The sequence below is a fragment of the Gadus morhua genome, chromosome 23, assembly GCF_902167405.1.
Source record: "Gadus morhua chromosome 23, gadMor3.0, whole genome shotgun sequence".
Lineage (NCBI taxonomy): Eukaryota > Metazoa > Chordata > Actinopteri > Gadiformes > Gadidae > Gadus > Gadus morhua.
In genome coordinates, this window is record NC_044070.1 from 21,559,921 (window position 1) to 21,586,931 (window position 27,011).

The 27,011-nt window shown below is 48.8% G+C and overlaps 1 protein-coding gene across 1 annotated transcript; it reads left to right on the plus strand.

Moving 5' to 3' along the window:
• Positions 1–27,011, plus strand: LOC115537190 (neuropilin and tolloid-like protein 1). Its single transcript, XM_030348915.1, has 7 exons — positions 1–719; positions 1,216–1,272; positions 1,376–1,510; positions 1,940–2,208; positions 15,073–15,187; positions 26,541–26,738; positions 26,989–27,011. Exons 1-7 carry the CDS (start codon positions 692–694, stop codon positions 27,009–27,011), a joined length of 825 nt encoding a protein of 274 aa, XP_030204775.1. The 5' UTR covers positions 1–691.

The window sequence follows — 27,011 nt, forward strand, 5'->3', positions numbered from 1 at the left end:
GATAACACATTAACTCCTGGTTGTTGAAGGAGCCGGGGAACCTTCAGTTTGCAGTAGACTGAAGAATGAAGAAGCTCTCGGAGCACCATCGAGCCATCAGAAATCATTGAGAGGGCGACGAGCAGCAGCGAAATGTGACTTGTTCACCCTTTGACAACCCATCGCCTCAGGCTCTGATTCATCCTTATTCACTCATCAGAAGAGTGGAGGAGAGGAGGAGACGGAACATGCATGCCGTGCTGTTTTACATGCGTTTGAATGCCCTAACCCTGTCCTTCTGCAAGGGCTGAAGAGGAATAAAGAAAAAGGCTATATCCAATCTTAGGACATAATATCCCAAAGGTGGAGCGATCAGGAAAGGCTGATGACGGGAGCATCATTCGTTTCCGTGCATCAGAAGCACCAAAGGGGATTGGAAACGTTTGGATGGAAATCGGGCGAGTGTTTAGACCTGTTTCTGGTTTTATATGAAACTAGTGGCGATTAGTACATTTTTTGTACATTTTCAATTCAACATTTTATCCCAAGGAGTACATTTGCCTTTTGCCTTTTCATTTTATTTTCTATTTATCCGGATCGCATCTCTCCAAAGGTCTTGCAGGAACTCTCATCTTCAATAGTTTTCTCCTGGAGCTTTCCTTCATCTAAATGGAATTAGTGGAGTCTGCAGCCCTCTGTGAAAGGAACAGACATGGTACATGGGAACAGCTTTCTTCACGGTAAGACATCCACCGGGATCCACTGTGTCGTGGGTGAGACCTCTTGTTGCTCTCTTATAATGTTCTGACGACAGGGGCCTGTCTAACCACCATGTCTCTCACTCCACTGTTGCACGGGCCTTTTTTTCCCATCTAATATGTGTGGGGATATCGATCGATATCCCCACAGTTATTAGAGAAAAAAAAAGCTGTGAGCTGTGAGGCTATTCTGACGAAACGAGTCGTCAGAATAGCCTCACAGCTTGAAGATAAAGTTAAAGATGAGCTTTGTAACCAAACGCACTAATTGGATAGTTTTACTTGATTATCTTTCAAAGAAAGAGCACGTGATCCATATCAATGCACTTCATCCACTGTGTGTGTCTGTGTGTGTATATGTGTGCGTGTTTGCTTGTGCTTGCGTGCGTGTATGTATGCGTGCGCATGTCTGTGTGCGCGCGCGCGCTTGTCTGCGTCCGTGTCTGTGTCTGTGTGTGTTTGTGTGCACGTTTCACAGTTGTTGCAAGTCTTCTCCTACTCGGATTGTCTGGGGCAACAAAGAAGGACACGGCAGGTAAACACGCACCACCTTATCACCCAGGTTTATCCCCCTAAGCCTCATATATTAGCCTCTTTGTCGAACTGATCTTTCACTTTGTTTCCTGACTCGATTTCAGGGAAAAACAACTCAGGCGTGAAGCCCGTGGGTCAGTGCGGTACCTGGGTGAAAGAGCCAGACGGAGGGGTCTTCACGTCACCCAATTACCCCAGCAAATACCCCCCCGAGACCGAGTGTGTTTACATCCTAGAAGGTGAGTGCCCACCTGCGGCAGAAGCAACAGTGGAGGAGAAATAAAACGTTTCCCCGTCACTGCTCCCCACTCCCGTTGTCTGATTGGTCGTAAGAGGAAGTGGGCGGGGTTTAGACGTTCCGTTTGGACACAGAGGACAGGTTATTGGATTCATCAGCGTGAAGGGATGAGGTTAACGCATAACAAGATGGCCCTCCATGGCACAACCTCAAATCTGTAGGCTCTTAGCGAACCCCAAGACACTGCATGTCAATACCAGCCGGCGGCTTATTGAATACGTTAAGAATACTGATTAAAAACACAAGCAGATCTGAGTGTTGATCAATGTCAGTGTGTGGGTGATTTACAACTCGGCCAATGACGTTTTGATCCCCGGTAATGGCTTTTTCATTCTTTATTGTTTCTCGCCACATTTCCCGCCCATCGCAGCCCCTCCAAGGCAGTGCATCGACCTCCATTTTGAGGAGAACTACTCCATCGAGTCCTCCTGGGAGTGTAAGTTTGACAACATCGAGGTGCGCGATGGGCCCTTTGGCTTCTCCCCCGTGATGGGCCGGTACTGCGGCCAGCACAGCCCCCCCGACATCAGGAGTAGCGGGCGCTATCTGTGGATAAAGTTTGTCACCGATGGGGAACTCGAGGCGGTGGGATTTTCGGCGCGCTACAACTTCACTGCAGGTAACAGACGATTTTTTTTTGTTTTTTTTCTGTTGTGTGGTGCTCTGATGTCCTGGGTTGAGATGTATGTGTCTGTAGGTAATGCCATAGATGAAGGAACACACCAAAAATAAATCATTCAATCTATAGTTTATCATTTGGCTTTGCAGGTTTTCTGTCAATACTGAAGATGCACTCCAGTAAGAAGCAGTTTGCTCCTAATGGATTGTATTGAAACTGTTATTGACCACATAGGGTTGTCATGCCTCCGTCGGATTGGCTTGTGGCACAGGATGGTCTTCAGTAGTGTATCGGGGTGTTTGGGTCCCAGCTGAAAGGGTTTCAAGGTTTCCATCCCCAATGTCCACCAGTCTACCTGTAGACCTTTGAGCAAGGCGCCCTCATTCCTCCGACTGCTCCTTAATGACCTGGATCTAAAACACCGTCAGGAGCTTCGGGTCCCAGATAGTACACAATAAATGGGTCTTTAGCAGCCGGGGATGGAGTACTGGCACAGCTAATCTCTCAGGTCAAACACAATTCTGGCAATCATGGCAGTAAGTGGAAGCCCTGAAACCTCATCATTTCCATCCCATTTGAGCCCGGATCCCATTAGGGCAGTGGGAGAGTGGGGGGGGCGGGGGTCTGACGGCCGAGGCACTGGGCCGTATCGTGAATCTTATGGTCCTTGGCCTCTCCTTGACCCAGTGTGGCAGGACTGTACGTTTTACTGGGGGGGGTTTGGAGGCTTTTAAGTCCGGGCTGCCAATAAAGCTGACAGGGGTTGTATACGGGAATTAATGGGAGCCCCGCTCATCTCCGGCTTCCACACAGCACCATTGTTTTGTGAAGATAGGAGCCCTTTGAGAGCCTTTATGGTCCCATTAGTCTACTGCGTCAAATAAGCATTACAGCAGCGAGGAACGAGAAGAGAAGGAAGGGGGGAAATATCTATGGTTGTTTTAAGAGCAACGGCAAAAAAAGAAAAGTCTTTGAATGCATATTTTAATATATTTAAGTAAGAGGAGATTAATAATACTGCATTAGAATGCTTAGGATGAAGACCATTTTCATTTAGTTTCTCAGGGATGAAATAAATACATAGGCCGTACTCTATGGCAATAGAGTTAGATAAATACATGGATTGAATATAATTTACATAGCTTACGGAGATAATAGTACCGAAGAATCAGGGGAGAGAGAGAGAGAGAGAGAGAGAGAGAGAGAGAGAGAGAGAGAGAGAGAGAGAGAGAGAGAGAGAGAGAGAGAGAGAGAGAGAGAGAGAGAGAGAGAGAGAGAGAGAGAGAGAGAGAGAGAGGGTCCACCAGTGATGATGTTGTCCTCTAAGGTCTGACGTCAGGGTGACTAACACCACCAGTGTGGTGGCAGCAGCAGGCAGTGAATGAATGAGCCGTGCTTAACCTGAGTCATGGCTTATTTACTATGAGTCTGTTGGGAAAACTCAGGTGCATGTTTTTAGCATTTGCGTCAGCAGCACTGGCGGGAAGTGGTGCCCGTATTGGTCACGAGGCGTACACATATCCAGTCACTAAGGGCGTATTCACACCTGCCTTGTTTGGTTCAAACAAAACCAAAAAGAACGCTGGTGCGGACCTTTTGGGCTGGTGTGAATCAGTGTTTCTGCTAGAAAAAAATATTGGTACTGGTCATGTGACCTGGGAGTTTCATTTTCAAGGCCGACACGACTCGAGCCCGTGCACGTTCTGTCGGAACTTTAATTATGAGCCCGAGCCCGATTTCAACCCAACATTTTTTTTGTGTAACTTTGCACACATTTGTTACTTAGGCCTACTCTGGTCAATACTTATGTAAGGAATAATGTATAGAACGCCGGTCATTATCGGGAAAATAAGCCCTGACAGGGCGAACAGTACACCGACGCGCAGCGGTGGTCTCTTGCTTCGCCCTGAAGCAAGACCTTATTTTCGATAATGACCGGCGACGTTCTATACATTATCCCGCTTATTACCCGGCTACTTGCCAAAACGAAAAAATAACTTCACATGGTGTGTCTTTTCATAATTTATTCGTTACCAGCATTCGTACCGTTGATCAGCAGTAAAATAGTCCGCCAAACTTCGTTGCCGTCGCTTAGCAACCGAAGACGCTGGGGTTGACAAGTTACCGGACTACTACCCATGCAAGTGAACGGAGCGTTCCACGGCATTGAGAAGACCCGTGTAATAAACTTCGCTTGAGATGTGACCGAAAGCGACCGCGCACGGTCCGACCCAGTTCTAAAAATATTATGCATTTTTGGACGCAACAGACTCCCATTGCTGCTTGTTTATTCATTCATATTGTTTGATTTGTGCGGTAAATTCAAAGATCAACGTCACGCAACATCAGACCGGCATCACGTTATCAGGCCAGTTAAAAATGAGCCGTGGCTCAACATGTAGCGAAGAGGAGACGAAATGTCACCAACAAAAAAATTTGCAATGTGAAAAGAAACCGCACCAAACCAAAAAATAATCATTGCGTTTTGGTCCGGACAAAAAGAGATCGAACTAAGGCCTTTCCTGGTGTGAATATGCCCTATGAGAGGATGTTGGTGGGGGTCCTGGGTTTGAATCCCTGGGGTTAGGGGCGAGGGGTCCGTTCCGTCGGGTGGGGAATGTGTACGTTTTCACCCCACGGTCATGTGGGTTGCATCCAGGCTGCTCCAGTGTCGTCCCACAGCAAAAGACGTACAGCTGAGGTTGATAGTTCTGCCCGTGCCCTTGAGCAAGGCACCGGCAGTAGACCTTGAGTTGCCGCTCCTGCTGATGGGTCAAATGCAGAGATCACATTTATCTGTGCGGTGCTCGTGCAATGACTTCTAAAGACTCTTCTTCTAAACGTGTGGCGAGCTCGGGGTTGTGGCGGCTCTACAAGCTCGTTGTTTTAAAGGCGGCTCCCACTCGGGGCACTCAAACAATAAAGAATATTAATTTGATGTAGGAGTTGCAAAAGTGAAAATCGAACCAAAACAAAGCAGAAAGCCAAGGGAGAGGTGTTGACCGGAGCTGTTTTTGTTCAGCATCACCAACAAGGACAGGGCTTTTTTAAACTTTGTACGATCCGTTTGTTTCAGAGTGTACCCTCTCATACACAAGGGAATGAAAGAATGTTTGTGTGTCTGTGTGTGTGTGTGTGTGTGCGCGCGTGAGTATGTGTGTCTATTCGTTTGTGCTACGTAGTTGTTGTTGTCGTGTTTTTCGATCATTCTGGGGTACAGTGATCTCGGGGACTTCTGGACTGATAGATTAGCTTCACGCCAAGCACCACAAGCCCACCCCCCCCCCCCCCCCACACACACACACACACACACATACACTCCCAAACCCCCCAACCCTGACCCTACTCACCAGGGCAAGGAACGGAAGGGGGGAACAAACACCCTCCCCCACCCATCCTCCCAGTCCACCCCCCTCCCCTCCGACTCCCCCCCCCATCCTCCCAGTCGCCCCCCTCCCCTCTGACTCCCCCCCCCCCCCCCCCCCCCCCGTTTGGTAGCCTGTGTTCAGAGCTGTTTAAGGAGGCGAGGAGTGTCAGAAGCAGCAGATGCTGCTTCGTCCACCCGGGGATTGTCAGCATGTTTCCCCTTCTGATCCCGGGATGCGGCCTTGTTCACTGGTGGAGAGGAAATGAAAAGGGAATAGGATGGATTTGAAAGAAAATACACAAGTTAAGGGGTTTCACAATGCTCATGTGGATGTGAAGGAATAAAGTTTGCATTTTCTCTTGAGTTGAACCACCTGTGGGTTTTTAATTAGTGAGCTTGTTTGTTTTGTGCGGCTGGATTTAGTAGGGTGAAATTAAATAAACGGTCCGAGATTGGAGATGGATATTCATTTGCTGTTGTGTTTGTAATTATAATTGGGGGTATTTTCCACCACTTTTAATTTATTGTTAAAGTGTGATTTTAGCACATCACGATTTTTCTTTGAAGCTGTTGATAACGTTTTTCTGTTCAGGCAAATATACAGGGAGGAATACTAATAGTCTACATTAACTGTTTAGAACCAGTGCAGATAAAGAGGTTGAATGATCTTAATGAGTTTTCAACTAATTGTGAAAACTATGGGCTTTGTTAGCAAGGGATATTCTTGTTCCTGTTGATTCTCTTGATGCACAGTCTGACTTTCAGTTTAATAAAGAAATGTGTAAGTGTTTTGCAGTTCTTTTGAGGAAATTCAAAAGAGCTCATATGTACTGACAGCTTGAACCAGCCCAAGACGTAATAACCATCTATCTATATCTCAATCAAACTATTTATGGTTCTGTTGCAAGACAAGGGCTTTTAGCCCCAGTATTAGCCATGTGTCATGAAAGCATGACGATGATGATATTTCCTTCTTTCGCTCTTGAATATCTTTCACTATCATAACCATGTGACACGGCACTATATCCATCACTTTCAGTGTCACAGCCACATTCCCCACCATGGGCCATTTCAGCCATTAATAACAAAACCATAATCTTTATGAGACGTTGAGTGATCTCAGTCACCAGGCAACCTCCAACTGTGCTACAAATCTCAAATTACTTTAATGGTGTTTGAGATTAGAACCAAAATGGGCTTTCGGGGGGTCAAACGCACAGGAAGAAAGTCTGCGAGATGGAGCTGAAATGGCTTCATACTGGAAATGGGAAATTGAACGGAAAGGATCGACCCCTGGAATCCAGAGGGTGAAGTGACAAAGTCAGCAGCGCCCAAACTGCTATCGCTTTGGTTTCTCCTCAAAGTTTTTCATATCTCTCTCTCTCTCTCTCTCTCTCTCTCTCTCTCTCTCTCTCTCTCTCTCTCTCTCTCTCTCTCTCTCTCTCTCTCTCCCAAAGTCATTCACTGAAGAAGACCACAGACATTTAAATGGCCAGAGACTCCTTTTGTTGTTCAATTCGACTACTCCATCTTCTGTAATTATGCTTCTAAAGATAGTCAGGTTGGCAGAATAAGAGAGGCAATCTTTCAAGATTATTTCCATTTATTTTAAGACACATTGGGGACAGGGAGGGAGGGGGCTAGTAAATAGTGAATTAGGCCAACCGATGGACTGAGACAAATAAAGATACTGTTGAAGGAAAGTAGTTAGACTTGATTAGAGTATTTTGACTTTGGGGAGGAGAATGCTCAAGGAGAAAATTAGAAAATAATCTGTGGTTAGACATGGAATTGCATTGTGGTTAAGCGATCGTTATTTTCCTGATTCAAAATAGGATCGCGGTTTAGCTCTCCCCTTTATAGATGATCCCCACGTCTCTAGAGATGTGACGAGGCAATAGTTATCTAGTCGGGAATTTAATCACTGAAAACAAAGTCTTCTGACCTGAAAGTGTCCATTTGTTAATTGCTTAAATTACAAGAAAGACAGAAGGTAGATTAACTACTGAAATATGAAGATAATCTGTTGGCTTCCATCATGGTTGCATTAAATGGCAGAAATCTTCGGTGTTGTGAATCTTTCTCAATCCTTTTGTTCGGCCTGGATTTGCGACGGCTAAGTTCTGTTGAATTGATTTGTATAGAAGCAGCAAGACGCTAATTCTCCAGCTCATGAATTTAGTTTGGCTGACAAACGCAGAGTAGAAAGGCTGCACAAAGACTGCCGTTCCCCATTAACTTGATTCTGTACACTGGTCGCTTTGAGCTGTGCTTTTCCCATTCCCGGAATAAACAAAGCTGGTCAGAGCCAGACGTGATGTCATCTGCGGTTATCTGTGCTTTATTGAGTTTTGTTTTATACGTTACTAAATCCAAATCTAAGTCACTCTCTTTCCCAGAAATTAAATGCAGTAGAAACAGTGTCCTTCAATTCTAAACTTCCTTAGGCACTGGCACTTTCATTTAATTTTCTCTGTCAGACTGGTGTGTGAGTGTGTGTGTGTGTGCGTGTGTGCGTGTGTGTGTGTGTGTGTGTTTGTGTTAAACCCACTTCAAAACACAGAATGTACCACTACAGTGTTGTAATCCCCTAGTGCAGTGTGTTTTTGGACTCTTCCAACGATTGCGTTCATCCAATCACCATCGTCATGAATCACATGCGGCAACAGGAAATTGTAGCCCTGCTAATGTTTGACGTGTCATAGTGACTATCCTCATAAAGCCCCCTCCAACACCCCTGCTGTTCTGGGGTCCCTTCTCTTGCAGTGCTGCCGATTCACACTCTCCCTGTAATGACTGACCCTTCTTAGCTCTACAGGGGGGGAACGGGAGTGTGTGTGTGTGTGTGTGTGTGTGTGTGTGAGTGTGTGTTACGAACACAGGGCAGGATTCTCACAGTCAGTAAAATGAGATGTCGGATCAGGTTGAGTCATGAGTCAAGCCTTCAACTCAAAGCGCTCTTCGGTGAAAGTAAAATGCAAGGCGAAGGCCGTCCATCCTGTTCCATTACATGTGTAACATCGTTAATAGCGGTCTAAATTTGACCCGCGAGTGCGCTGAACCATGTCGGCAGTACAGCGTGTATGTGGCGTCCCCGGTTCGATTCCCACCTGTGGTCGTACACTACACGCCCTTACTCTCTCCTCTCCGAGCACTGTCCCTGAATCGACCAAAAAAGCCCCCCTCAAAAATAAAGTATAAAACAGAATTACTGCGGTCGAATAATGAGAGATAACCCGAGGCTGGAGTCCGGGTTCTACTCATTTGGGTTTTCCAGGAGTTATATTCCGACGGAGTGCATTCCTTATCGGTCTTATCGCTTCTTTTATTGCTTGCACAACACAGTACACACAACATCTAATCTTATCGCCGGTCTTCAATCTGATCTCCGAAGAGACGCCTGACTGCTCATATCTGCTGAACGAGGAGCAGGAGGAGGAGGAGGAGGAGGAGGAGGAGGAGGAGGAGGAGGAAGAGGAGGAGGAAGAGGAGGAGGAGAAGGAGGAGGAGGAGGAGGAGGAGGTGTAGGGGGAGGAGGAGGAGGAGGAGGAGGAGGAGGAAGAGGAGGAGGAGGAGGGGGAGGAGGAGGAGGAGGAGGAGGGGGAGGGGGAGGAGGAGGAAGAGGAGGAGGAGCTGTGTTTGCTCATGGGTGACGGGCGATAGCCGCGTCTCGTTATCTCTCCGTTGGCTCTGTGAGGCAGTGGGAGGCGGCAGATGGATGCGGGTATGTTTGCATTGCGGGCGAACACCTCTCTCTCTCTCTCTCTCTCTCTCTCTGCTGCTGCAGCTCTTTCCTTCTCCCCTCCCGAGATCCCTCGCCTTCCTTCTAGTCAGGTCGGTTGTGGCTTGGGCGGTTGTGTCGCCGTGGAGGTCGTGTTCGCTCCCCGACTGACTCCTCCCCCTTCGCGGTACCATTTACATTCAGGGGAACTTAGCGGACGCTTTATCCGAAGCAACTTCGGAGTCGACCACGCAGAGCGGCAGCCAGCTCTTGGGGAGCGGTCAGGGTGAGGTGCCTTGCTCAGGGACACCTCGACACCGTGTTGCAAGTCGACACGGGTTGACTTGCAAACTTCTGGTCAACCTTCTTGCAACCAGAAGGTTACACGGGTTGTAACCAGAAGGTTACAACCCGTGTAACCTTCTGGTTACAAGAAGGTTACCAGAAGGTTGAGAGTCAACCCGCTCTACCTCCTGAGCCGAGCCGTTGTACCCCCCTATACCACCCCCCCCCACACACCACCCCACCCCAGAGGTCCCCGGGAACACGAGAACCGACCAGCTTATCCGGCGTGCCCGGGCCCCCCCATTCCGGGGGACCTCTGAGCGGGGGCTTCGTCGCCCAGTCCTGCTGAAATCCCTCTTCAGCAGGACTGGGCGACGAAGCCCCCGCTCAGAGGCCCCCCCATTCCGGGGGACCTCTGAGCGGGGGCTTCGTCGCCCAGTCCTGCTGAAATCCCTCTTCAGCAGGGCTGCGGTTATTTATTTCCCTCTCTGCGCCGCAGTTCCTCCCACCATCGCCCACCCCCCACCGCACCTCCCCCCGGACTCACCCCCCAAACCCCCCCAAACAATAGTGTTGTTTATGGGAGTGTGTCAGCGGTGCCGCGTTCGTCCGCTGCCTGCGTCAGTCGCTCGGTACGCACGCGTTTTGGCTTTGTTTGGTTTTATTTCCTCCCAAGATAATGCTGGAAGCGTTCCGACTCAAACCTGTGTGCGTTGGCTCCCACGCCGTGTACACCGTACCGCTTCCCGCCATTGTCTCTCGCTCCTTCTGTTTCTCGCTCGTGTTCTCGTTTTTTGTCATTCTCTCTCTCTCTCTCTCTCTCTCTCTCTCTCTCTCTCTCTCTCTCTCTCTCTCTCTCTCTCTCTCTCTCTCATATATATATTTATTGCTGTCTTACTCACGATGCATCCCGATGTCCCACACCATTAAGAGCCTCCTCAGAAATGAGCAGGCTTGCCCCCCCCCCCCCCCCCACAAACACACACACTATATCCTGTGAGGACTCGCCCCCGGTAGGATAGGGTAGGGGGGGGCAGGGTTTGTTTCATTAGCCCAGGGTGGCAGAGTGATTCCTCTGCTGCCATGCAGAGAGGCTGACTCACTTTATTATGGCCGATTAGGCTGCAGTGAGTCCTACCTGTGTGTGGGTGTGTCTGTGTGTGTGTGTGTGTGTGTATGTGTGTGTAGGTGTGTGTGTGTGTGTGTGTGTGTGTGTGTGTGTGTGTAGGTGTGTGTGTGTGCGCGTGTGTGCGTGTGTTTGTTTCGCTGCAGTTTTTCACCTCGTGCAATCTCTTCGGCGGGGTGCGTTCTGTCACAGTGCCAGCGTTTGTCCCCAAGGTCCCCCGTGAAGCTTGAGTGTTTGTGTACACTCGTCGTCGGTCTCGCTCGTATATTTGGTTTCGTGGCAGTAAGAGGTTACGACGGAAATTGACGGCTGACATTTTCTTTTCACATAAAACTAATGTTTTTAACGGTACGACCCTCAGGTCACAAAGTATTGTAGCCGCTTTTTTGGCAGGAGATTAGGCTCCTGCGTTTACATCCCATCCGCTAAAAGCAAAGCCCTGATTCCCAGAGAAGCACAATCACATTTCCCATCAGGCTAATCTAATGGATAATGGCAAGATTGCATTTGTGATCGAGGACAATCCTATCATGGCATCGCTCATAACGACCATATAGGGCAAAACCATGATGGGGTTACGGAGAAAATTATCTTACGGAAACGCTTAGAATGACGTGTGTCAACGTCAATAAAGCGTCAGCCCGTGCCTCCTCACAAAGGTAACCACCCTGCGATGAGTTCAAGGTACGTTTCAAGACACAGCGCTTTAGGTGTAACGGCATGGTACACCACTAGTGACCGGCGTGACTATTCCCGCTGCGTTTTAGCTACGGGGGACACTAATCGAATGTATTTCATTCCAATTTGGAAGGCTTTCAGAACTCCCCCACGACAATTCATTCATGGTGCACAGCTAATAATGATTTCTTGGGCTTGTCTCATCCGATTATGTCAGTCCCCCCCTCCCAGATTTCCAAGGCTTGTGCCGTTGCAACAGGGCACACAGAGGTGCTTAGGAGAGGAGGCACAACCAAACGCTGGCTCCCTATTCTCCTTCTGCTGCCTCGTGTTGTGTTGTTGTGTGGAAGGCAGACCATGTGGAACAGCATGTGTTTGAGACGCTCCCACCACCACATGACCTTGATACTGAATAACGGCTTAAGGAAGAAACACACGAAATCGAGTCGGTTTTGAATAGTTCATCTTTCCAAGAGAAATAACGTTGGTGGGTTATGAGGAATCAGGAGCTGTGCTAAGTAGCTGTTTTAACTACCTTGTTGAGGTGGTCAAACATGCCCTTTATAAGTACATTCAAAGAAGGATTGCACACAGAAAGATGGGAGTGTAAGATGACATCACGAAATGGTATTGTGAAGCGAACCTGCGAAAGAAGCAAAAGATTTTTTTTCAAATTGGCTTCCCACAGAGTCCTCCTTTCAGCAATCCCCTGGACTCAAATTGCTTCTCCATCCATGATTACTGAGGGCCAGGGATGCAGAATAACGTTTTCATTTCCTTGGACCATTGAACCAATGGCCATGCTGGCCAATGGGTTCAATGTGTCAATTAAGTTCTAAGAAGGTCCTATATTGAACGTTTTAAATGCCTTTCTGTAAATCGCTGTCGGGCCAAAGGCAGAAACATTCAGAAAGTCAATTTGGTGTTCATTTGCTTGGATGTTGTTGTCCCCTGTCAAATAAACCAGCAGAAGTCTCCTCGCATTGCTGAAGTTTTATGTATATTTTTTCCCATCTTGCAAGCTCAATTAATCACGCACATCACCGCCTGCTGTTGCTGGCTACTGCCAGAACCTCAGCCCCGAAAGATGCAGAGCCAGGGAAATGTTTGAGAGAGAGAGAGAGAGAGAGAGAGAGAGAGAGAGAGAGAGAGAGAGAGAGAGAGAGAGAGAGAGAGAGAGAGAGAGAGAGAGAGAGAGAGAGAGAGAGAGAGAGAGAGAGAGAGAGAGAGAGAGAGAGAATATACAGTATATCTGTATGTTATATGGTAAGGACTTGGTTCGGGTTTCGGATGGTGAGGGGATGCACAGGGACTTTGTAATCAGAGCCGTGGCCATGGCCGTGTTTCTACCTGTGATTCTACTCTATCTAATATCCATTGAGCAGAAACTCTTTTTTTTCTAGACACCGTTGGGTAGAATTGAGGCGAATTTGTCTTCCACTGGGCAGACAGGCTTTCATTTAGTGTCCAGCTCACATCTAGTTCAGGCTCACACAGTCAGAGTAAACGGACTAAACACACTGGAGCTGATGAGCTGTGCGTTCGTGGCTAAACACATGAAATGAATGAAGATACATCTCTGTGACAGTTAATGGCTTGACCTTCCCAGGAGTAGATTGAGTCATGCTCACATTATCTTCTATCCATATTCATTATTCAATTAATTAAATTATTAAAACAAGTGGCAACATGTTGAATCAACCAATCATCAACGTAGTTCAATTTGAAACATTATTTCTTCTTTCACTAAAAGATATAGATAGCATATGATTTTGAAGAGTAACATTTGGTTCACGCTAAAATATACATATGTAATGGGTGCATGTGTGTGTGTGTGTGTCTGTGTGCACATATGTGTGTAGTAAACAAACAGACTAGTATATTTACAAAAAAGTATATTTATTTGTTATCTTCTGCAGTGTCACAGAGTGTCTGTAGAGAGGCACTTTGTAGATGCCACTGTGTGTGTGTGTGTGTGTGTGTGTGTGTGTGTGTGTGTGTGTGTGTGTGTGTGTGTGTGTGTGTGTGTGGGTGTATGTGTGGGTGTGGGCGTGGGCGTGGGCGTGTGTAATTGTTGGCGTCGTGCCTACCCAAAACGAGACTCTTGTGTTACTGCAGCCATTCTCTCCCAATCCACATTTGTTGATTATCTGTATTCATAAAATGTCAATGGTCTGTGGACATGCATACAAGGGCACCAGCAGAGAGAGAGAGAGAGAGAGAGAGAGAGAGAGAGAGAGAGAGAGAGAGAGAGAGAGAGAGAGAGAGAGAGAGAGAGAGAGAGAGAGAGAGAGAGAGAGAGAGAGAGAGAGAGAGAGAGAGAGAGAGAGAGAGAGATGCATACACACAGACACACACTCAGATACAGTCACACAAAGATAAAGACACATGAACACGCACACTGCTAATTACTGCCGGTGCAGGGACAAACACACAGCGAAGAGCAGCACCGCTCCGTCAAGGGCTGGGACTGAACCTTCGAGTGTCAGGACTGGAACAACTACTGAATAGGACCACCCGCCCCCCCCCCTCCGCCCCCATTCATCCTTCTGTACTGCCTCCACTGTTCTGTGGAGAGAGACGGGAGGTTTGTTTGCGATTTGCATGTAGAATAAAGACTGAGTCGGCGGCGGGGGTAATGGTGGCTCGCCCGCGGCCTGCGACGCAGAACAAACGCCGCTCGGACAACCGAGACGTCGGCGTTGAACGGAGACAGCCGTGCCCCCCTTTGGTCACGGAGAGAGTAGGCTGCGTGCGTGGGCGTACGTCATCGCGGGACGCTTGACCTGGAGGCCGCCGGGGCCGGCGATGTGGCGTCGACTGGTGGGGGGGGATCGACAGGATACGGGGGAACGTTGAGGCGCTTCCCAAGCGTCAGCGTGGCTCCGGAGGGAAGCGGCGCATGCAGGTGAACGAAAAGGAAGCGCAATGTCTATAATTCATCTCTTTGGCCCTCGTGGAAAAGGTGTGTTCCGTCCGACGCCATGGCTTATTCTGAAACATTTAGCGGCGATTGCATTCATAATGCAGCCGCATCGGGAATCAATACCGAGGTCCACACCGCCTGGTCTCAATCACCCTCGGAAAACGACTTTATTTCTTCTTCTTTGGTCCTTTGTCCGCGCCGCCTGCTCCACCTCCCGCCGTTTGAAGTGAGAGTCTCTCTGTCTGCGTCTCACCTCATGACTTCTCCCCCCTCGGATGCCATCCTCAAAGAGCCGCCAGCCTCTGGTCTTAAAAAACTAATCCCTAGCCCCCTCACCAACCACACCGTGTGTGTGTGTGTGTGTGTGTGTGTGTGTGTGTGTGTGTGTGTGTGTGTGTGTGTGTGTGTGTGTGTGTGTGTGTGTGTGTGTGTGTGTGTGTGTGTGTGTCTGTCTGAATGTGGGGCGTTCGTGCGTGTGTCTATATCCGTGCGTGTGTGTGTATGTTTGCGTATGCGTGTCTGTGTGTGCGCGTGTGTGTGTGTCTGCATGCGTCTTTGTGTGAATGCGTGCGTGCACGCGCGTGTGTGTGTGAAAGCATGCCCTCGGGGGGGGGTGCAGTCTGGTAGCAGAAGGGCTGTGGAAAAAAAAAGCAAAACGCAGCATCGCTGATCAAACCCGGGCTATAACGTCTCAGGTTATTACTTTGTTTACGACTCCGGCTTCTCCTGGCGTCGGGGAGATTGGTGCACCCTATCCCACCCCTGTATATTCACTCTGAAGAACATCAAGTCTGCAGGAAATCTGTTGACGTCAGGGGAGCTGCTGGGACAACAGCGCTGCCACCTGTCGCCGTTCGCCAGCACAACAGATAAAGGAGGAGCTGTGCTGCGGCTCGGTAGGTGCTGCTACACTCTGTTCCCCCCCGGGGGAAGAAGCCTCGCAGCGTCGCAGTCCACCCGACTATACCTCAGCACCACCAAGTCACCCCAGGCCCGACGCGCTCTGGCTCAGTGACCCGCCTGTAGTATGGTCCTACCAGGCTCATGATGCCGATTGGCATTCACACGTTCATGTCTCATTCTCCCTCTTCTGACAAATGTACTTATTGTAAGTCGCTTTATCAAAAGCGACTTACAATAAGTACATTTGTTAGAAGAGAGAGAATCAGTCGGTACAGTAAGGATCTTCATATAAATTAGGGCCAAGGGCGCACATCCACTAGGTTAACCCATTCCCCCTAGAAGACAAAGATAGCTAGGATAGGATGTTACCCAGTTCTAAGTACCATTTTTAATTGCACATTTCGTACATTAAAATAGCTATTGCTGGTGTAAGACTTCAGATTGCCCTTCCCTTCATCATTGTGAGAAAGTGAGGAAGATGCTGGTTCTTAGAAGTCTGTGAAAACCTTGAAGTCAACCACCCTGCGTCTCCCCGTCACATGAACAGAGAGACTCCACTCCGTTAGACCAACTAATAATCCCAATCTCTGTCATGACCAAGACTCGCCTCCCTCCCCAAACGGTGTGTGTGGAGGAACGCACTGCACCATGAGAGAGAGAGAGGGGGAGAGAGAGAGAGGGAGAGAGAGAGAGAGGGAGGGAGGGAGGGAGGGAGGGAGAGAGAGAGAGAGAGAGAGAGAGAGAGAGAGAGAGAGAGAGAGAGAGAGAGAGAGAGAGAGAGAGAGAGAGAGAGAGAGAGAGAGAGAGAGAGAGAGAGAGAGAGAGAGAGAGAGAGAGAGAGAGAGAGGGATGGTTGCACCGTGTGCTTTCAGCTTACATGAATGATAGACAGTAGTAAAGGGGGGCGTGCGACCGTATGACTCATCCCAACGCCCCGACTGCTCGTCCAACAGCCCGGGGAAAGGCTCGGTGAAGGAGTTGTTCTTTTTTTGCCTTTCCTAGGCGACGGAGAGCTTGCAAATATAACCCTGAATGTAGACGGAGGAGGAGGCGTGGAGGGATCGGGTTCTGGGCTTAGATATGTATTAACTGATGACACTGGCAGCGGGGCTCAGGCTATCGCTCGCGCTAGGTGTTGGCCCAGGGCTATGGATACCTCCTGAAGCGATGCCTGGCAGACTGCTGGGGCTCCTCGCCCCTGACGCAGTGCTGAGGCGCGCCAGAGCCGTGCGCTGCGATGCAGTGCAGCAGAGGAACCCTCGCTGCCCGGTCTCAAAAGGGGGATGAGGATCTTCGTAAGGCAGGGAGAAGGGTTTGGGTGCTGAAGCGAGGGGGTTTATCAGGTCGTATTAAAGGCTTTACCTGGTGGTGGGACTGACCAGCTGACCTAGGGGTAGGGATGGAGACATCACAGGCTGGCCTCAGTGGATGCAGCGTGCGTACCAATCGTTCTGTTTATCATGTGATTAAATACAGAATACAGGCTTCTGCTGCCTTAGTGATCACTCTCTATTTCACTGATTTGGTTTTTATATTTTATACTTTATGTGATGTTTTTCAGAACCCTGTATGAACCCTCTCCTTGTCCTATTGGCCAAGTCCAGATGGAGCCTTTTTAGCGGTGCATTTGATACATTTAATAATGAATAATTTACAATGACGTCACCAGCATTAGCTCAATATGTGCTTATACTTTTAGTGAAGGACAGCAATGATCAGTGCCTCACGGCAGTAAATGAGCAATAAGTGCTAGCAACCAAGGACACAGCCCAAATATTCAGGCACATTTGTTTACAAGATGTCTCCTCTCGGAGTGGTGTTAATGTGGTATTAAGCCCGCAGTAATTACCCTTCACTTTATCTGTGCTGCAAATGTGGAATTTGGAAGCGTTGGTTATTTATTTCATTCAGTACGTTCGGGGGCCTTTTCAGAGTGACACTGTTTAATACTGGTTTACTACATTCCAACACTGAAACTGTAACACTGAGTCACTCTGATTCACTGAAGACTGAATAGTAAATTCAACCGAATAGTGCTGAAAAAAACTGTTCTGGCTTTTCTGCATACGGTATTTATTGTGTAGTTTGTATCTCTGTATCCAAAATGTACAATATTGTGGTCGGGAATCAATTCAGATTGTACCATGTGCTTATTGTATGTTGTACGTCCTAGCACTTAAAAATAGAACTAAGCATCTTGTAGCATCTTATCCTAGCTATCTTGTACATGGAGAACGGGTTAACCTAGTGATTGTTAGTGCCTGGTACTGGGTCCTATGAACATCCTTACTGTACCGACAGCGATATATTGATTCTCTTTCTTCTGACCAATGTGCTTATTGTAAGTCACGATGGATAAAAGCATCTGCTAAAACGCCCTTAATGTAAATGTAAATGGATTCTACTCAAAGTCGATTTTTCCGAACATTTACTTTTTTTATTATATTCCCAACATCGAATCGAGCCCATTCATCCATTCACCCATTCACCCATCAAGCCCTTGAAGGGTGCGTCGTCACGAGACCGGGCCGAGCCAACGGAACGCACGCAACATTACAGCGGCCCGGCCAGAGAGCCAACTCTCTGACGTCCCCCATTGTGATTACGGATTGAGCTCGGAGCAATCTTAGCCCAAGCAATCTGCAGAAGTTGGCGGGGATGATTAGCCTAGCGCGCCAGCGGGCGGCGCTTCATTACAGCCGGGTGAGATCTTCATTTGATCCAGCTCTCCCCACACATCGCCCCGCTAATGCCCCCTTCTGATGTCTGATTAACCCCCCCCGCGCGCGCGACACGCCCCCAACCCCGCCGACAGCAACACCACCAGTGGCGGCATGCCCGTATATGTAGGCACGCACATGCAGACGTACACGCACACACGCACACACACACCCACGCATGCTCTCAAGCACACACATGCACACGCACACAAATACACACACCAACACACACACACACACACACACACACACACAACCGCTCTCACACACACACACGCACACACACACACACACACAAACACACACACACACACGATCTCATGCATACACATGCACACACGCACGCTCTCACGCATACACACGCACACAAACACACACACCAACACACACACACACTCACGCATACACATGCACACACACACATACGCACGCACGCACACCAACACGCACGCACACGCACGCACACACACACACACACACACACACACGTGTGTGACGCTCGACACTGACGCAAAAAGAGCAATTTGAGAAAATTAAAAATCTTTTAAAGAGGGACGCAGTTATCTTCCCAACCTTTTTTCCGACTGACATTTTTATGTAACTCAATTGATGCATGACCGCCTCCATTAGCTTCTGATCCCCAGGTTGGTATAAATACGCTTTTCAATTTAGATAGTGGCGAGCAGCGGCTAGCGAGCTGTTCCGTTGGCAGCCCTGTGAAGCAGCGACCTTCCTCTGCGATTTCCTGACAAATCGTTCATTCGGCGGTGCGATTAAAGCCTCTGCTTCGTTCCGTCGGTGCCGACCAGCCCCTCTCCACTCCACACTTTATCGGCGGCTGGAGGTACGTCCTCCAGGTTGAAGGTAGGCCGATGCGTGTCAACCTACGTGTTGCCTAATTGATTGAAGGCTTGGATTCAAGATGTAATTTGCATATATTTCCCCCGCTGCCGTTCCATCAACGCCGTCCTCGTTTTGTTTTGTCAGGAGCGCCTTTGTGTCTGAGAGAGAGAGAGAGAGAGAGAGAGAGAGAGAGAGAGAGAGAGAGAGAGAGAGAGAGAGAGAGAGAGAGAGAGAGAGAGAGAGAGAGAGAGAGAGAGAGAGAGAGAGAGAGAGAGAGAGAGAGAGAGAGAGAGAGAGAGAGAGAGAGACTATCAGGATAACAGGAGTATGTTTGTGTGCGTGTGCGTGTGCGCATTTGCGGGGGCACAGAGAGCGAGAGAGTGAGAAAGGAAGTACGGAAAGCGAGACGGAAAAGAGATAACGAGAAACTATAATGGGGCTTTATCAAAGTCAACCTGAATACTTTAACGGGCTGCCTCTGAACATCAAAGTGCTGCCTTCTCCCATTCTGCCGAGTCCCCCGGACACCATCAAACACCCGGGCCAGGGCTCGCCCAAATTGGCTAAATTGGACGACCGGCTCCCTTTGTATTGTGAGCACGGACACGAGAGATGAATCTCTTCCCCGCACTGACGCCTAGTGGGACTTTAAATAACCCTGGCATTTTGGGCACTGAGTCTCTGCCCTGTTCATCTCGCTATCGGAGCGGGGGGGGGGGGGGGGGGGGGGGGGGGGTGGAGAAGGGTGTAGCGGGGAGGTGGGATGGGGGATGGTGTAGGGGGGGGCTGGGGGAGGTTTGAGAACAACCTGACTCATGGCTCGGGACACCTCTGGGTCTGCCTCATGTTCTCCTCCTCCTTCTCCTCCTCTTCCTCCTCCTCTTCCTCCTCCTCCTCCCCCTCTTCCTCCTTCTCCTCCCCCTCTTCCTCCTTCTCCTCCTCCTCTTCCTCCTCCTCCTCCTCCTCCTCCTCCTCCTCCTCCTCCTCCTCTTCCTCCTTCTCCTCCTCCTCTTCCTCCTCCTCCTCCAGTCCCTCTTCCTCCTCCTCCTCCTCCTCACGCCCGTTCCCCACGCGTTATCGATTTCCGGGGGTTGGTTCTGAGCCGGTGCAGGGAGGTTCTGGCTCTCATGCGTGGTCTTGGTTCCACCTCCCCTCCTTGAGGAGCTGGCTGTTCTTCTGACTCTCAAGGATCCAGACCGACCGAACCACGGAATGAAGTGAGGCAGCTTTTCTGCAGATATACTTCACTTCAATGGTTCTATATATATATATATATATATATATATATATATATATATATATATATACTGTATATATATATATATATATTTAACTGTTTGCTTGAACACCATCGTCATCAATCTTGATATTCTATACATACAAATTGTATTGATGCAGTTTAAAAACAGCCAAACTATTATTGCTACCATTTGCTTTTTCTGCTTATTCACATGTTTTCCAGCGTGTCATCGAGTGTTCCCTTTGCACACTCATTTCAAACGTTTTCCCTCCATGGGACCGCCGCACTTGCTAAGGGATCCGAGAGGCAATATCTCAAAATCACAAATGTGCTGAGATCAGGTATTTCTCCCAATCGCGCGGCCACTTGAGGTTACCACAATCAATATCTGCGCTCAATCTATACTTTAAAAGGTGTCTGGGGAAGAGATTGTCTCTTCACTCAAACGGCCTGTCTTACGTTGACCTCGGAGGTATCCCCCGTCCAGCGGCCAACAGATTGGGGGCCAGAGACCTGGGTACAGTGAAGGTACAGTGAAGGCCAAACATAGAAGGGCTGCAGTATGACCTACGCTGCAATAATTACACCGCGCTGACACACACACTCACACAAAGTAAGGGTATTGCTATTGATCACCCCCGCTCTCTGTTTTGCTGAGGCAGATTTTGTGCGTCTCCCCCCCCCACCCTGACACCCCCTACCCTGACACCCCCCACCCTGACACCCCCCACCCTGACACCCCCCACCCTGACACCCCCCACCATGATACCCCCCACCATGATACCCCCCACCCTGACACCCCAGGGGGATAGCGGATCTCCTGGGTGGGGGCATTTTGTCAGCTCACCCCTGACTGACTATCACACGCACACAAACACACGCACACGCACGCACGCACGCACGCACGCACGCACGCACACACACACAGCCACACACACACACACACACACACACACACACACACACACACACACAGTCACTCAAACAGACACACACACACACAGTCAACACACACACACACACACACACACACACACACACACACACACACACACACACACACACACGCAGTCACTCAAACAGACAGACACACACACAGTCACCACACACAGTCACCACACACACAAACACACTCTAACACACACATCAAGATGTACACTCAAACACAGATACGCACACAAACATGCACACCACACACGTGCTCACACACATACATGCACACACTGTCACTCTTGTTCAAACACATACACACATGCATGGGAATATATTTACTCACGCAAATTCACATGCACACATTCATTCTCACTCAACAACTTTGGTTTGTGCACTCACACGCACACGCATGCACACACACACGCACGCACGCACGCACACACACACACACACACACACACACACACACACACACACACACACACACACACACACACACACACACACACACCAGACACACACACACAAAGATGACTTTGATTCATCTTCCATCGTTCTTTCATGGCTGTAGAGGGAGCGAGACTCAATCATTCGAAGCTCTCTTACCTCCATCTTTCGCTCTGTCTTATTTATTTCTTTAGCTCTCACAGCCGCTGGCTTCCTGTGACCCTTCCATTCCTAGTATTTTACCCGTGCCTAACTCTTTCTGACACACCGGCTCACCTTCAGACTTCAGTTATTGACTTGTTATCCCAGCCTCAATCAGGGAGTGTGAATCCAGGAGGATTTGATTCCAGGAAAAAAAGTAAAAAAACAAGTGGCAAGTGGTTTGGTTTGTTACACACCCAAACGTATGAATGTGAGAGCAGTCGATTGTAATCAGGAGAACTCAAAAATGTGAATGTAGAAAAGAATATAAATACTGCAAAGTAGCTGTGTGTGCAGTGGACTGATTAGATCATAACATCAGCGCAGAGTAATATATGGCCAACATTATAGAGTGTTGTAATGAATGTACACAGAAGGGACTCAAATCTAATCCTCCACGATCCAGACAACACCTCAGAGGTTCGTCTTTTAACTAATTTCTAATCGAGGCAAATGAGCAGTTCCAATATCGTCAAGCTAGACCAATTTGTGGTGTGAACAAAAAGACAATGCCGTTCTAGGTGGAAACTGTGACGCTGCCTTGCAGTAATCCTGTGTGCTGAGATCTGTCAATACTCTGGGGACGGACATTTTACTGCCACCGGGCAGCGGGACGAGGCTGGGATAAACCAGAGGATTGTGGGTAAGACCTGTGGGCATCATGGGCTCTGAGAGGCAAAGGGGCTTCTCCTAGTATCCTATTTGAACGTCTCTCCGGATGACGAATCCAGGTCAGCAGGTTAGAGCGGGAAAAACTAAAATGGAGGGAGATATTTTTCTATTGCATCCCCTTGGGGGGGGAAAACTCCCCGGGTACTGGCAATTTAAATCGGGGTACTCCTGTGGGAATCCAGGGTAGGCATTCGCAAGTGTGTAAACCCCCCCGTGCTCTGTATCTCTCTGCGGTGAATGCGACCTCACTGCTGTGTCAGTGTGTTATCTGTGTGTCAGTGTGTTATTCAGAGCGCTGTGGAGTCGTCGTGCTGAAGCAGGTCTTTGTCACAGGAGCTCCATGCTGCTCCACTTTGCAGTCACAGCTGAAGCCCACCGTACCGACCTGCCCAGCCCGTCGTTAAAGCCCTCCACAGCGGTCTATCTGTAAGCCGCTGACACGGAGAGACCCTTTCCTCGGTAGCTAAAGTCTAAAACTACTTTTGAGTGACCTTGGGGGAAAAACATGCCGGGCTTCTCGAAATAGCGAGCCTGAACATTTTTGGCGGTGTTTCTAAAATAAGACCGCCGTTGGGAGAACACAGGTGTAGAATCCCATGCGTCTGCAGCTCTGAAGTTATGTTGTTTTGGTGACGTCATAAAGACACCGGTGGCGAGGCGTGTGTGGTGGGCGGAGCTTCGTCCGGGTAACAGTCGGTGATGGCTGCATCCGAGAGGAGGGGCAGCTTTCCGGACACTTATACGTTTGTGTCTCAAAACTCAGCAAAGTTTGGGTTCCGGAGCATTTGAAACAGCGCCACCCAAGTAAGACCGGAAATAAACCGGGTATTCAATGGAGATAATAGGAAACACCACAACAATATTCATCTGTAGCCTTTTCATGTTTATTAATACCTGTGTTGTTGCTCTTTGAATAATGCATACTACATAAAAATACATATTTCGTGACAATTGCAAGTGACAGTATATCTTGAAAAAAGATTCTAGAGACCCCCCCAACATTTTCCTTGGGTCTCAATTTCCAATCAGTGGACTTCTGACCCCTGGAGACCCCATAATACACACCCTTTGGAAAAGCAAGACTACCATATAGATATATATATGTTGTTACTGTGCATGTTCATGCTCATTATCAGCACATTGAAATGTCGTCAGATGAATGGCATAATGAGATAACAGGATGTCAACACACTGTCATCACTCGTAGACGTGTTCTTGGCAGGAAACTGACAAGAGCCCTGATTTTAAATGTAAATCGATACAGTAGTTTATGCTTGTGATATTCATGCATTAACGTTTACTTGTCAATGTTGAATGTATCCAATCTACTGTCCGGCAAGACCTGAGTCAATTGGCTGATATTCACCCGGCAACAAAGCGTGTTTAGTGGATAAGTTCTCATTACCAGTTCACATCGATATATGATCAAGGAGGCCAGACAGTCGTTCTGGGATCCGACGTTTAACGATAAGATATGCTCGGTTTGGTTGGATTCAAAATAAGAATAGCCCATCAGTATTGAGCAGTAATGTTCGAACCCCGATACACATGATCTGCATGGTATGCAGCCCACATAACTCAGACTCACACACTCTCGAGGCTAGAGGAATATATGAGGACATCTGCCCACAGCCTTGTCACACAAACAACCTTCACAGTGGGCGCACACACACACACACACACACACACATACACACAGAGACACACAGGAACACACGCACACACACAGACACAGACATAGACACACACACAGACACACACACACACGTGCAGGCAGGGAGGAGAATCTGTCGCCTCTCTCTCCTAATGGAATCAACACTTGTCGAGCAGGTGTTGCTTGTGCTGGTATTAAATCAGCGTATGAATGTCTTTGTAGGGAGAGGGGGGGAGAAAGAGACATAGAGGGAGAGGGAGGGAGGGAGAGAGAGAGAGGACATTTTGTGCCTCCACGTGGTTCGTAGAACTAGGACAGGAGAGATGACTCTGCTCACCGCCGGCCTCTGGTTTTACTGTGTCCTCACGATGGTGTCAGCAGCGCCGGATTTACACACCCCGTTCCGGACCTCATGCGGTCTCGGGCGCAGCATATATTTCTATGGATATATATTTAAGCATTGAGATCACGTTTGCATGAAGTGTGCAGTGATGCATAGCACGGCTACGTTCACCTGCGCGCACGTACACACACACACAGCTCAACGGCAGCGAGTCACGGCTCATACTCCTGACAGTCTCTTCAACGGAGAGGAAAAGCAAGGGTGGGGGAATGGTCTTCTGGTGTTTGGGGTTTGACACATGAGGTACTGGGTTCCAACCCCAATGTCCGTAGTCTACCTGCGATCATACCTGAGTAGGGTGGAACCCTCGCCTCCATGAATCATCTGATAGATGAACAAAATAATAATGATAATGAACACATTAACACTATTTTTAGGAAAATGTTGAGGTTTAAGCGGCTTCCCTTAAGATTTAAGATCCACACTGAAGAGGACGAGAGCATGAGCGGGATTCCGTGTCTTCTGGGATGGCTAAGAGGGCTTTTGGTGCCAGATGGGCAGCATAAAAATGATACAAACCGAGGCAAAGATGTGCAATAAAAGACAAGTGCAGGTTGAGGTACAGTCATATATATATAGTTGTTCCATCTGTCCACTGAAGTAGCACTCCATCGACATTGAGTTATTTAGGAAACGCTTTCATCCCAAACGACTTCCACCTGGGACTTAAGAGGACTCAACCAGATCATAAACCTTGAGTGGGTGGTGTCACTCACTGCCTGTTTGAGATGTGCTGTGTACCGTGCTTTGGATTCCATGTAAACTGTAATACACCCTGGAATGCGTGTGTGTGTGTGTGTGTGTGTGTGTGTGTGTGTGTGTGTGTGTGTGTGTGCGTGTGCGTGTGTGTGCGTGTGCGTGCTAACGTGTGTTTGTGCTTGTGCCGTCTGACTGCTGAGTCTCACCGGGCAAATCTGTCTCTGTCAACCGCCGCCTAAATTTAAAATAAAAAACGTTCTCTTTCATCCTCGTGGTTGACCTTCGTGCGTTCCCCTGCGTCTGTATACGTCACGTTTACGCGTCGTTTCAATGGGGACTCTCAGTGAGTTTGGCGAAATCCTGCAGTTGTTCATCCCGCCGTCAGCCCTATAGCCCATCTGCTGCAGTCACTTCTTCCATTAATGGTTGAGTGCTTCCTGCTACTCGTCGTAAGGACGCTCTCGGTGGGAACATGAAACACAATCCTGCCGTCTCCCTCACCTTTCATGTTTTTTCTGATGAACGTCAGATGCTGAGAGATCCTGTATTTTCTTTATTATTGTGCTTTAAAACTTTTCTGGGAATATTTTTGGGGCAACTTCTTAGATTTTGCATCTCCACACAGACCACATGAAAGTAACTACGGAAAATCCCACACTAATTGCACAAATGTGTTTGTCAATAAAACAAACGCATCAGACTCTTCAATGTTTGCAATATTGTCTTGCACGGATGTACAGTAGCATTCCACCCACACAGGATTATTAACAACAGCATCTACAACTTCTTATTTGCATATTAATCTGGGCCAGCCTCACTGATGGAAAAGCCTCTTCCATCAGGGAGTGTGTAGCCAAATATCTAGTTCACACATTATTAATGTTAACACATGATTACAAATCAACAAGATGTTTTAAATACAAAATCCATCCGTCTGATATTACCCCATATCTAATGAATCATTGCATCTTGGTCAGCATAAACCAATCATCTCCGATTGTGGTATGTGTGTGTGTATGCCAGTGCCTGTGTGTGTGTGTGTGTCTGTGTGTCAGTGTGTGTGTCTGTGTTTATGTGTATGTCAGTGCCTGTGTGTGTGTGTTTGTGTATATGTCACTGCCTGTGTGTGTGCGGGTGTTTGTGTTTGTGTGTTTGTCAGTTCCTGTTTCTGTGTGTGTCAGTGTGTGTGTGTGTGTGTGTGTGTGTGTCAGTGCCTGTGTGTGTGTGTGTGTGTCTTTGTATGACAGTTCCTGTGTGTGTGTGTGTGTGTGTGTGTGTCTGCGGTCTCTAAGCACACCACATACACATCCTCGCTCCTCACTTTAAAGCCTTCTCTTATCTTTACCGCTGAGACCTGAGTCCCTGACACGAGCGTCACGCTTCGACCCGGCCGCGCGTTCGGCCTCGCTGACGCGCGGAGCCGCGCTGTAGCTGCGCCGAGCGTACAAAACAACAGAGGTCCTGACCACTGTCACCACGGCCGCTCACACACACCCACACCGCCGTCTCCCCCCTGGCTTCATCCCGTTGACAGCCAGAGGCGCCCGCCACCTCCGTCACACGGCCTCGGACCCAGCGGCCCCCGGCGACGCCGTGTTTCCCACGCATCTCGTTCACGCGTCCGTCACGCCGGCGATGCCGACGGCTCGTCTGGTCCGAGCACCGCGGAGCCGACCGTCGTTGGAAGCCGTCCACGGGCTGTCCGGCGATGATATCGTGCGGCTGGTGTGGTGTCAGTTTGACTCTTCTAACTTGGGAACGACGGGTCAAAGAGAGGTGGACCGAGAGGTGATGGATGGATAGATAGATGGATGATGGGGGGGGGGGGGGAGGACGGGGTCTCTGTTCTGCACCAGGGGTTAGAGAGCAGAACCATCCAACAGGACGGATAAAAGACGTGCTGTCACATCCTCTGCTGGATGCCTTCCCCTTCACTCCTCCCTCTTTGTCTCTTGCTTTGAGTTCGGTCTCATCTCCTGCAGTCGGCTGCACCAGCAGCACGTAA

Bases quoted from the DNA above. Each gene is read 5' to 3' on its own strand.
- LOC115537190 (XM_030348915.1), top strand. From the start codon at position 692: ATGGTACATGGGAACAGCTTTCTTCACG. The intron at 720-1,215 runs GTAAGACATCCA...CACGTTTCACAG, and splicing joins TGGGAACAGCTTTCTTCACG to TTGTTGCAAGTCTTCTCCTA. The intron at 1,273-1,375 runs GTAAACACGCAC...ACTCGATTTCAG, and splicing joins AACAAAGAAGGACACGGCAG to GGAAAAACAACTCAGGCGTG.